The 12,474-nt window shown below is 47.2% G+C and overlaps 1 protein-coding gene across 4 annotated transcripts in view; it reads left to right on the top strand.

The window, feature by feature from the left end:
- PLXNB1 (plexin B1) overlaps positions 1-12,474 on the top strand; it is an 89,817-nt gene that overhangs the window by 52,445 nt on the left and 24,898 nt on the right. For all 4 annotated transcript variants that reach the window (XM_068154136.1, XM_068154138.1, XM_068154139.1 and 1 more), the window contains 10 exons: positions 257-389; positions 1,160-1,316; positions 4,161-4,269; positions 4,363-4,471; positions 5,079-5,942; positions 6,356-6,481; positions 7,597-7,719; positions 10,028-10,121; positions 10,460-10,626; positions 11,661-11,812. In XM_068154136.1, the coding sequence (XP_068010237.1) occupies positions 257-389; positions 1,160-1,316; positions 4,161-4,269; positions 4,363-4,471; positions 5,079-5,942; positions 6,356-6,481; positions 7,597-7,719; positions 10,028-10,121; positions 10,460-10,626; positions 11,661-11,812 (2,034 nt within the window). The remainder of the gene's footprint in view (positions 1-256; positions 390-1,159; positions 1,317-4,160; positions 4,270-4,362; positions 4,472-5,078; positions 5,943-6,355; positions 6,482-7,596; positions 7,720-10,027; positions 10,122-10,459; positions 10,627-11,660; positions 11,813-12,474) is intronic.

The raw sequence follows: 12,474 nt of genomic DNA on the forward strand, positions 1-12,474 counted from the left end.
GTGTGCCTATCTACTTGCTACCTCTCTCTCCCTATAAAATGCCATAGGGGTGGCCCCTGAAAGCTAAAATCTGTCTACACATCTATATTTTGGCAGCAGCTCATCCTGTTACTGAAAGTGGTGGGAGGCTTGGTTGTGTAACAGCTTCCCCAAAATGCTAGCAAAGATATAGACAGCCACTGTCAGCTTGGAAGCTGAATGTGTCCTGCTAGGGCTGCACAGATCTCTCACAAGGCTTCTTCCTACTTCCCTGCAGGTGCAGCCGTCGCTCTGAGTGTTTACGGTCCAGACTGAGTGAGCAGTGGCTCTGGAGCTTTAACTCTACGCAGCAGTGTCTGTCTGTCCAGTCATTAACTCCAGCCAACATCAGCAGGGAAGAAAAAAGAAATGTGAGTGGTGATGATTCTCTGATGATGCTCCAGCATATAGAAAGTCCCCTGCAGACTCTGAGGAGGCCCAAGTCTTCTTGTTGCTTTCAGTAGGGTGCTGAATCACTGAGCCTTCAAGCACATGTCTGCTTCACATAAGAGACTTAACAACTTGGCTGTCTCCAGAGATAATTTCACAGAATGACAGAATATATCTGGTTGGAAGAGTCTTTTCCCCTAAAACTAAATGTCCTTGCCTGATAAGAGTTTACTGGGTATTCTGGAGTGTTTTGTGGCTGCTTGGATGGGGTTCCTCCTTGTCTTAATATCTTAATAAAAGGCAGGTTCTTGCCACCTCCTTGTCTTAGTATCTACAAGATGCTTGTGTCTATGGTTTCACAGTGTTTCTGACACTTGCTGTTAGGAAGAACTGAAAGGATTTACCCAAAATTATAGCCTCAGTCTGGCATTTGAGAGCTGGTAGAAAAGCTAAGAAGGTGCTACAGTGTTTTGAAGTCTGGCATTGTGTCAGGAGGTGGCAAGAACCTGCCTTTTACTAAATGCTTGGGCAAAGGAGGAAGTTGCCAATTTCTTGGTGGATACCAGGTTCACTTGGAGAATGGCAAGAGAGATGATCAGTCCTGGGAGGCATTGCAGGACAGTTGGGTATATATCTAGCTGACTATTTTATGGGGCTCTTATTTTGAAGCAATAGAACCAGAACATTTACTTGAAATAAAAAAGGCTGTGTTAGAGGGCAAATGATTTATTGGATGTTATTGAATTGGTAGATATTCCTGGCTATCTCAGATTTACCTTCTCTGCGTGAGGAAGAATTTTACTCATGTTACTTTGAAGATTATGAAAGCCCAGCAGTTCTGACAGAGTCAGGGATCATGTGTCCTTCTCCAGATCCAAGCCAAGCACCAGCTTTGCCAGCAGGAGCAGGTCAGTGAAATGCTTTAAATGGAGTGCAATAGCTCTGATAACATTGTTGGGAGAAAGTACATTGTAGGTCCATTAGATTGCCAGGATAACAGCCATGAAATGTATGTGGTCTGTCAGCAGGTGTTCATTTCATTCTGTCATAATATCTTGTTGCTTTCTACTTGTGTGTCACACACATCCTCTGCTATTTTGGGCTGTTGCCAAATTCCAGTGCCAAATTCTGGTAGTTGGAAAGGAGATCCTGCTGAAGGGTTGGATGCAAAGCCAAATATGATCTGAAATGTGTTCTGGAGTGGTGGATGGCTTGGCAGCTTTGTCATAAACCTGTAGAGGTTTCCTGGATAATTCTTTCCATTGAATAATTCTTTATTATTTAAATCAACCAAACCTTCTCAAAATTAACATAGTAGTGGGAGAAGGAAATACATATATGGAAAGTCAAGAAGAGAGCCATGGTCCTTAGTGAGAAGTAAATCTGCAATGCAGAATAACCTCAGAAAATACAGACTCAGCCTTCTATTACGGTGAACAATAACTGGCTGAGTACTTCTAACTGGCCACTCTAAAGAACCTGGGGAGTTGTCAGTTTGTAGTCTTTGCATTGCATTTTACCCAGCTTCTCAGTGTGAGCTCAGAGGATCTGATCTCTTCAAAGAGCTGCTTCATCTGAAGTAAAAGGCAGGTGCCAGATGGGAAGCATTCCACCTGATTCACCCAAATGGCTAAACAGACTTTCTATGCAAGCATGCAGCTGGTTAATAGGATCTGAAGGAGGTCTGAAGCAATCTCCATTGACATAACGTGACAGCAGAGTGCAGCCAACACCCTCATTCAATATCAAACTCCTTCATTTTCAGTATTTTCAATATTGTTATATCTGCACTTCACACTACATTAGTCTGGAGCAAATCTACCAGGTTCTCCATTCAGGGTGATCAGACACATGCCTCTGCAGGTGGAGTGGACAGGACTGGCTTCCCTGTTTAGCTCTGCAAATGTGGGCCTGAATGTAAGCACAGTTGTGAAAAATCAATGTAGATAAAGCCAGGATCTAGTTCTCATTATTCTGGACTTTAGGTATTCTTAATGACTTATTTCTAAGTCAGTCTTGCTTTTGCTTCAAGCTTCCATAGATGCTTTGCCTATGTTACTTTCATATGGCATCTGTGAGTTGCTTCTGTTTTGCAGCCTAAACTTGCTCGTGGGTGGTTTGTGTCCATTTGGTCTATTTGTGTTGTCCTTTTACTTCCACAGCTCTTCTCCCACTCAGTGAGCTATGCCCAAGTGCACTCAGAACAGAGTTTTACCATGTTAACTGTGTCAGCTTTTTATGTGTTCTTCTGTTACTCAAGACTTCCTCTCCCCCTTGCTGTTATTGCTGACCCTTCTTTGCATGGTTTTTGTGCTCTGCTAAGATGAATTTGAAGCTGGTAACAAGGGTCATACACTCTTCTCTAAATGAGGTCTCATCAAGGCCTTAGAAACCATCAGTTTCCTCTTTCTACTGATAATACTTTTTGCAGCTCACTAAAACGTTAGCCCTTTTTTTTCAGCTTTGTTTAAAGGTAAAGCTCATCTGTCACTTTCAAGCTGTTGAGCTCCAAGCTGACAGCAGAAACTCTTGCTCTCCCTTTGCAAGTGCTTCACCTCATCTTCTCTATTGCTGACCAGCATTATTAGTAGTCATGGACTTTATGGAGAAAGGAATATTTAGAAGTATGGTATCACAACCCTGAAATCATGAAAGGAGATAGCTCATCCACTGCTGCCAAATGCAATCACCTGTATGAAAGTGATGGGAGCTGACAGTATTGCAGTGACTCCTGCCTCCAGCTGCATGTGATACCTTTATTTTTCTCCTAATTGTGGGTTTTCATGCACACCTCATCATCAGCTGTTTTACTGGCATATTGGTTTGCCTGTTCCCTATCAGGAACCCAGTTTAGGCCTGACTGATCCTTCACCAGACATATTAACTGTTTTGTTGTGAATAGAGCTTGCTTGCAAGAGGAGGTCTGAGTTCTGAGAGGAATGATGGACAAGCTTTTTGTTACTTATTTTTATAGCAAACTGTCTCACAGAAGTGGTAACTCCTGGAGCTGAGCAGAGCAGAGCATGCAATACCTTCCCATTATTTGGAGAGCTATTACCCAGCTCTAGGGTTGGGGAGGTACTTGTCTGGAACAAGATTAATGATCTGGTTAAATGTTGTCATCTGGAAAATATCTCCTTCAGGCTCATGCTATCAGCTGCAGTAAGTTTTGAGCATATCTGCAGCTATTAGATGTATCAGAAAATGGTGATGCTCTCTTCCCAAAAGAGAATTGGGCTGTCATGAGGCTTTTAGCTGGTGTTAGGCTGGGATTTAAAGCAGATAAGCCTTCAGTCATTGCAAGTGAGATTATAAGTCCTATAAACCTCTTCACTGACAGATGTCTTAGTCTGGACATAGAACAAAGATCAAGGTGAAGGCAGTACATGAAGGACATGTCAGTTCTAAGGGTTTGTGTTTCCCTTGGATGACAAAGGCAGACAATAAGCTTTGTGCCTGGAATCTTCCTCTAATAGAGAGATGGCAGTAGAATTTCAAGATAAAGATGGAGGAAACTTCAGACTAGTCTATCTTCCCATGGGTTGGCAAGAGCTGTCATGAGCTACTCCTGACAAACTCGTCCAACCTGTTTTTAGTGTCTGTAGGATAATCCAGTGACTGAAATGCTAGAAGCATGGATGGCAGTCTGTCTCCATGGTTGACAGTGGCTCTCCTACAGCAGGTTGTGTCTCTTAGGACATGGCAGAATTACAGTGACTCCATTGCTAAGCAATTTTTGTTTTCATTTTCAGATCATGTCACCATAAAGCTCGTAGTGCGTTTCCATGACATCTTCATTGCTTCTGTGGACTTCTCTTTCTATGACTGTGCTGCAGTGGCCCTGCTGTGGAAATCGGCACCGTGAGCACCTGCTTTTTCTTGTCTGTAGTTGTAGAGGAGGTGCCTGTCCCCTCCTGGATCATCTCAGCAGCTGCTCTTCTATTGCTGTTTCAGGTGTCAGAAGTGTGTGAGCAGTCTCTGGGGATGTAACTGGTGCATCCAGCAGCACCTCTGCACTCACAAAGCAGCCTGTGAGGAGGGAGCCATCATCTACAATGAAAGGGTGCGTCTCTACTCAGTTCTAGTCCTGTGTGCTGCAGCCACAGTGAGCTGCAGTGAGTCAGATCTCATATCAGGTAAAATAGCAGCTGTGTGTCACATCAAGCAAGGAAGTGAGCTGTTGGAGCAAAGCCTTCCTGTGGAGCAGCACAAGGCTCTGCATCCATGATGTTACAAGGCCTCACTAGGTTTCTGGGGAAGTGCTCTCAGATGAAGCAGGTCACCCTTCTCCTGGGCTTATCCAGCCTGTATTTTCAAAGCAAGGGGCAAGAGCAAGCTGGCAGGGAGACTGGGGCCAGGCAGGTGGAACAGATGCCCAGTTTGTGGCTGCCACAGTTTTAAAGGGAATGAAGGCAGGTAGACCTCCCTCTGAGTGAAGGCAAGTGCAGGAGTCTGTGAGAAGAGGGAATGTTGCTGAATCTTCTGCATCATGAGTGTTCCCCAGGCCAAGACAAGATGGTGTGAGGCATAGCTCTCATTGAAATCCAGAGGGCAAAGCAGCCTCTTGCAAGCACTGCTATGGGAAGTAATAAGGAGTGTTTTCCTGCTTCCATTTTACTCTGTTTCATGTCTTTCTCTCTTCTCACCCCACCTTGTTTGTTTCCCTTCAGGCCCAGATCCCACCCTCGAGTGTATTTCCTTCTTCAGCAGCTCCCCTCACCAAGTCCTCTACCACATCCCCAACCATGGCCACAAAACCCATCACTCCTGCTGTGCATGTGGTGCCAAGCACTGTGCCTCCCACAGAGCCCAACCACTTCACGCCCTCTGCAGCCCCAGATGTGATGACTGAGCCTGCAGAAACCCTCAGCTATACATACTTGACTCTCTCAACTGAAGCAGCCTCTCTCCAGGCTGTCACAGAATCTCCACTACCACCACCAGCAGACAAACCTGCTGTCACTGTGCCAGAGACAACTTCTCCTGCTACATCTGTTCTCACCAGCCCATCCAAAGCTGTGGATGATGCAGCCTTGCCCACTGAAGGACCAGCCACTGCCCAGGAGCCATGGCACACTGACCCACCCACCACACTAGTCGGTAGCACTCTGCTTACATCTGCAGCAGCAGCAGCAACACCTTCCCCTCATGTCACCAGTTTCAAGTGGCCTCCAAGTTCTTTTCCTACCACAGGGGCACTGACATCTGCCATCCCATCTCCCCAGACCCTCAGCCAGGTGCCAGAAGGCCCTGCTGCCTCTGATGTTTCTCCCAGATTGCTGGGAACTGAACTACCTGCCTCAGAGCTTCCATCATCAGCTCCTCCAGACTGGCTGCTGGAGGAAGGCACAGAGCTCCAGGACACAGAGGACTGGATGGATTTGCTGCAGGCTGAGAATGACACATCTCCTTTCTCTGCTTCTACTCTTCTGTCGGGTGATGGTGATTCTTCTGAGAGAGATGTCCCTGACTTTCCCAGGATTCTCCACCCTGACCTTGACTATCAGTATGATGCCCCTGAATTTTGGGAGGAGGTAAGTTGCTGGGTTTTGAAATTCAGGCCAAGGCTGTAACACTTAGACATTTTCTTACAGACTGCTCTATGTATTTCAGCATAGAGGAGAGGTTGTGCCCTCCAAAAGTGTAGAAGCTGATCACTGTAATACAAGGAATGAGAAGTGTCAGCCTGAGGAAAGAAAGTGTACATGAGGTTCCCAGGTCCCATAGAGATGCTGCTGATGTGAATGTGGCAGCTGCTGTGATGTCCAGTGTATTCACAGCTTTCTGCTGTTCACTGCTTTGGGCTATTGCTGTGCTTTCTTGTGACTTCATGGTGAAGAAGCACAGCCATGTCATTGTTCAGGCAAGGCTTGTTTGTTTTTGTTGGCATGTTAGGCTCTGATACAGGGAATCAGGAGGTTTCTTTAATACCTGTGTTTGTTTTCAGAATGAAGAGCTTAGCTGGGGTCCAGATGCATGCCCCTGTGTGCAGGGAATCCAGGGTTCTTCACTGTTTCCAGTCAATGTGGCGAGGAAGATAACCCTGCTGGGAAAGAACTTCCACCTCTATCAGGTAGTCACCTCAAAGCCATCAGCATTGACAAACCATATGAATGCAGAGACCTCTTTGGGCACCCTGTCCACTGGAGTGCTCAAAATACATGTAAGACAGAGTGGTGGCTCTGCCTAGACTTCTCCAATTTGTAGAAACACCCAGAGGAATGACCTACTTCTGTGAATAAAGAATCACATAGCTACATTTATTGGTGGGTAGGCAGTCACCCAGAGGAAAGAGAGTACAGGTGTGCACCAACCTGCTGGAGAAGATCTGCAGGCATTTGGGTTAAGCTGCACCTGTGCTGTGCTGCAAATGGTAGCTCTTCGAACAGCTTCCTGATGAAGCTCTGCTGATTGTTTTTGTCTCCATAAGATAAAGATAAATAGTCTGTTCCCTTTCCTTTCTGGCATGCCCAGGTTAATGTGGCCATTCCTGTCATACCTGAAACTTCTGCAATAGGAAAAACCACCCTTGAAAGCTGTTTCTTGGGTGTGCCTCTGATAAAAGCTCTCTTTGCTTCTCAAAACAGAAGGCTGATTTAGTAACCTTTTGCAAACAACTGCCTCTGCAGCCCACAGACTGATGGTTACTTCATATGTTAAACCTGATATGCTGCACTTCTTAGAGCAGCAGAGCTGGTTACAGATGCATATCCATCTTTTTTTTTTTTTACAGGAAGCATCTAAGCAAGTCAGTGGAAGATTTACTGGAGAGAGGGAAGAGAAATACATGTAGTGATTTTTTTTGAGGTGCACTGCCCCTAATGCATGTACTCCACCCTTCATTTCCAAGCCAGTGTTTCACACACACATACAGGCATCACTTCACAGTCCTGCTGGTTTTGCTGTCATTCCTGCTGTGCTGAGGCCTCCCTGCACTGACACCCATGTGCTCCTTTCTAGGTGTTCTGTGTTGACTTACCTTTCATACATGGAGGCAGTGACAGCATAGAGAGCAGAGAGCCTCTGAATATAGCTTAGAGTTGGCATAGCAAAGGGAGTGAGGAGCACACTGCTTGCACAGAAAGTGGCTTGCCAAAAGGTACTGAATCAGAGAGACAGGAGTATGCTGTCTTGTAGTAGGAAGCTCTGTGTAGTAGAGAAGTGGTACCATGTGTATCTCGTTTGCAGGACCATCAGTGGGACTATGAGTGTGTCCTTAATTTGGAGGGGAGGACAGTGGTGATGGATGCTTATGTAGAAGGAGAAGAAACAAACCAGTCCCTCTGTTATATCACCTGCCAGATGAGCCAGGTGAGTGCTTGGAATATGATGCAGTTTTAAAGTTCATACTGCTGCTGGTTTTGCTCAGCAAAAAGGAGCATGTTCTGCAAAACTATTTGTAGCCTTGAGCACTAGGAGCCCCTGATGTGTGATGCTGCTGCCTGGCAGAACTGACATGATCTTCAGCCTGACCTCAGTGCCAGGCAAGATCATGGAACAGGTCATCCTGAGTGCAATCACACAGCACTTAGAGGATGGCCAAGGGATCAGGCCCAGCCAGCATGGATTTAGGAAGGGCAGGTCCTGCCTGACCAACCTGATCTCCTTCTATGACCAGGTGACTGCCTGGTGGGTGTGGGGAGGCCTGTGGATGTAGTCTACCTGGACCTCAGCAAAGCCTTTGACACTGTCCCCCATAGCAAACTGCTGGCCAAGCTGTCAGCCCATGGCTTGGACGGGAGCACACTGCGATGGGTTAGGAACTGGCTGGATGGCTGAGCCCAGAGAGTGGTGGTGAATGGTGCCACATCCAGCTGGCAGCCAGTCAGTAGTGGTGTGCCCCAAGGATCAGTGCTGGGCCCTGTGCTCTTTAACATCTTTATTGGTGATCTGGATGAGGGCACTGAGTCGATCATCAGTAAATTTGTGGACAACACCAAGCAGGGGGCAGGAGTTGATCTGCTGGAGGGTAGAGAGGCTCTGCAGAGGGACCTCGACAGGCTGGACAGATGGGCAGAGTCCAACAGCATGAGATTGAACACATCCAAGTGCCGGGTTCTGCACATTGGCCACAACAACCCCATGCAGTGCTACAGGCTGGGGTCAGAGTGGCTGGAGAGCAGCCAGGCAGAGAGGGACCTGGGGGTGCTGGTTGATGGTAGGCTGAACATGAGCCTGCAGTGTGCCCAGGCAGCCAAGAGGGCCAATGGCATCCTGGCCTGCATCAAGAACAGTGTGGCCAGCAGGAGCAGGGAGGTCATTCTGCCCCTGCACACTGCACTGGTTAGGCCACACCTCGAGTACTGTGTCCAGTTCTGGGCCCCTCAGTTTAGGAAGGAGGTTGACTTGCTGGAACGAGTCCAGAGAAGGGCAACAAAGTTGGTGAGGGGCTTGGAACACAACCCCTGTGAGGAGAGGCTGAGGGAGCTGGGGTTGCTTAGCCTGGAGAAGAGGAGGCTCAGGGGTGACCTTATCACTCTCTACAACTACCTGAAGGGAGGTTGTAGACAGGCAGAGGTTGGTCTCTTCTCCCAGGCAACCAGTACCAGAACAAGAGGACACAGTCTCAGGCTGTGCCAGGGGAGGTTTAGGCTGGAGGTCAGGAGGAAGTTTTACACAGAGAGAGTGATTGCCCATTGGAATGGGCTGCCCGGGGAGGTGGTGGAGTCACTATCACTGGAGGTGTTCAGGAGGAGACTTGACAGGGTGCTTGGTTGCATGGGTTAGTTGGTTGGGTGGTGCTGGATGATAGGTTGGACACAATGATCTTGAAGATCTCTTCCAACCTGGTTTATTCTATTCTATTCAGCTTGGAGAAAGATTGAACAGTCTGAGGCACACAACCTGTTGATGCATTTGCTGTGGTATGGGGAGATGCCATCTCTGAATTGCCCCTCATCGCAACCTGCCAGGGCAGTGCCACTTCTGCTCGAAGCACTGTTGTTCATGATTCTCTGGCTTGTAACTTCTTCTGTGGTGGTGGTTCTTTTCTGAAAAGAAAAAAAGCTATTAATAGCAGTTTTGTCCTAGGTGGTGGAAGCTAGCCTGTGGATTATAGAATTAACAGGCAAAATTAAGCCAGCCATCTACATTTCTGGATGATGTGTGGATTTTACTTAGGGCAAGATTTTGCAAGCAGAGGTGATGTTTTTATTTCACAACTTATATAACTAAAGAGAGGAATAACATAGGTTCTAGTGTACATGAGCCCTGAAAACCACTTGTAATCCTACATCTTGAGCTCTACTGAAATGACAGCAATCATAGCTTGAGCAGTTTCCTGAGCAGGTGGCTTGTAGATAGGAATTATCCATTTAGGAGAGCAGTTAGGAAGTTAGACAAGCATTGCTGTGAGCACATATTTGTTTTGAGTGTTTACTCTAGTGAACCAATGCCTGCTGTGCTTTCTAGAGCAGAATTGTGAGTCTGTGAACCAGTGAGAATAGTGCTGTGCTGCCATTGCCTCGGCTAATGCTGCTTGTATGCATCCACAGGAAGCTCTGTGCAAAGGCTGTGTGTGACAGTGCTCAATGCAGGGTGGATGCTAATGCTTTTTGCCTATTCATCTGGCTTGTTTGTGCCTCTGAGTCCTTTGTCTTGATGGTCTTTGTCTTTGCAGTACAGTTACACAGCTCCTCAACTCGAATTTAATGCCGTGGTGTTTGTGCAGAGGCGACGACACCTTCGAGTGGACAGCGCTGCAGACCTTCACGGTAGGAGTGCAACACTTCCCTGGCAAAAAGACAGCAGATGAGGTGAAAAAGAATTGAGAAATCTTCAGATGAGGCTTTTTGCACCTGTAGTAGTCCTGTCATAGAATGTATCTGGTTGGAAGAGACCTCAAAGATCATTCAGTCCAACCCTCAACCCAGCACTAAACCGTGTCCCTGAGCACCAGGTCTACATGCTGCTTGAACATCCACAGCCTCATTTCTGCTGCTTGTCGCAGGGGAGGAAGGAGGGGAGGGTTCTGTGCAAGGTGCCAAGTTGCTGGATTATTCTGCATCCCAGGGAATGCTTGCAGATGCCTCTGAATTTTATTTCCTTGCAGTGACTTTTTACAACTGCTCTGTGGGACACACTGATTGTAGCCGCTGCCAAACAGCTGACTCCAAGTACAACTGTGTTTGGTGTGGAGGAGACAACCCCAGCTGCATCTACAGGGGGTCTTGCAAGGAAGACATAGAAGACCTGTGTCCAGCACCTCTTATTCATTCTGTGAGTAACTTGCTCATTAGTCTACTGCCCCTGGGGTAAGAAGGGTTCCACTCTTCAACTGAAATCAGAGTGCAAACAGTGCAGCTCAGTAATACGCTGGTCATCTGAAGAGCAAATTATTCTCATTCTGTTGTGAACCCTCTGTGTAGTGAGGATGTTGGACTTCTGCACTGGGCTTTCACTTTGCTGATAGAGAACAGTGGGAAAAGATGCACTTCTATGTCATGTGAGCTGAACCCATCATGCCAAAAGGAGCAGAATCGTTCAGGAGCTGGGAAAGGGTCCATACATTGGATCCTCCACCTGTCCCGAGCCAGATCCTAAAACAAGTTGGCCCAACTGAGTCTGAGCCAAAGGAGGGCAAAACTACATGCCAATAGCACAGCAAGGATGAGAAAGGCATGATAGGTTACTGGAATTAATGATTTCTTTTGTCTATTTATTTTAAGTGTTTCTTGCTAACTGCCACATGATGAATGTCTGTAGCCATGTGTCCCTTTTGCTGTCAGCTTGTTCTCCCTCCAGTGGCACACAACATCCATGTGCTGCATCTTGTCTTAGTTTATCTTGGGTGCTGCTCAGGGACAGAGCTTTGATGTTTGTGCAGCATGCAATTCATTGTTGTACTGATGCTGAGGGGGAATGGTGCTTGCTGCTTCAGTACTAGTAATGTGTATTGGCTTGTGCATTCTACTCTTCAGCAGCCCTGTGAGTGGTCAGCATGTTTGATGAGAAGGCAAAGCAGAGCAGTCACTTGCCTTGCAGGTCTATAGTGGATTATCACCTCTGGGGAAACTGCTGGCAACAGTGAGTGATGGGAAAGAAGGCTCCAACTGTGGTGGTCTTCACGGCCTTTCCTCTGACGAGAGTGCAACCTGATACTAGTCCAAGTCAGTAAAAGGAATTCATAGCAGTGACCTGACCAGGCAGAGTTTGCAATGGGGCAGCTGATGGGCCCCATGCTGTAGATCAGTTGCCAGACTGCAGAGCTCTGAGATGCTGTGACATTTACACATGCGTGGATGTCTTTGCAGGTGTACCCCCTGTCTGGACCAGTGGAAGGTGGCACTAGAATCACCATCACTGGCTCAAACCTCGGGCAGAAACATCAAGACATTGCAGAAACTGTCACTGTTGCAGGAATTCCCTGTGCCGTAGATGCTCAAGAGTATGAGATCTCTAGCAGGTAGAGTATCTGTGAAACCTCCTCCCAGAGGCAGGCACTGGCTTTTCCTTGGGCTGCTGACACCAGCCTGAGATGTCATTGCTTTGCTGCAGCAGGTATTGAGCTTTGCCCATTCCTCAGACAGTGCCCTTGAGTAAGGGCACTGTCTGATTAGTTACTCAGTGACCTTAAATAAGGTTGTGTACAAGGTGATGGCTAAACAGCGCTGCTGTACACCAACCACACTGCCAGTGCAGAGCCCACAGGCCAGCTGGATCAGGGAGTCACAAGCTCAGAACCATGCAGTTTCCTGAGTGTCTATCCCAACCACAGGATAATTTCAATGAAGCAAAGGACATGACTTATGCAAGTGTCACTGCTAGCTAAATATCCTGGCCATGTTAACTCAGGGTAAGGATGGAGATACAGCCCTGATTCTTGCCTCTGCTTGAGTGGGCACACCCTTGAACTGTCATTCTTCACTTCTAGCCAGAATTCCACCTTCCAGGAACAAATCCAATGAAAGGACCCTCTCAACCAGAACCATGGAGTCCTGGTAGACCCTGTGCCCCTCTTATGTTGGCTTGGAGCACCTGGCAGGTCACACAATGCTGGTGAAAGTGGTGGCTAGGAGGAGGGTGAGAAGCAGAAAGACCTGTCCTGCTCAGTCTAGTTAATGTCAG

Source organism: Melanerpes formicivorus, unplaced genomic scaffold (assembly GCF_026170545.1).
Source record: "Melanerpes formicivorus ecotype bairdi unplaced genomic scaffold, bMelFor1.0.p_v2 SCAF_28, whole genome shotgun sequence".
Taxonomy (NCBI): Eukaryota; Metazoa; Chordata; class Aves; order Piciformes; family Picidae; genus Melanerpes; species Melanerpes formicivorus.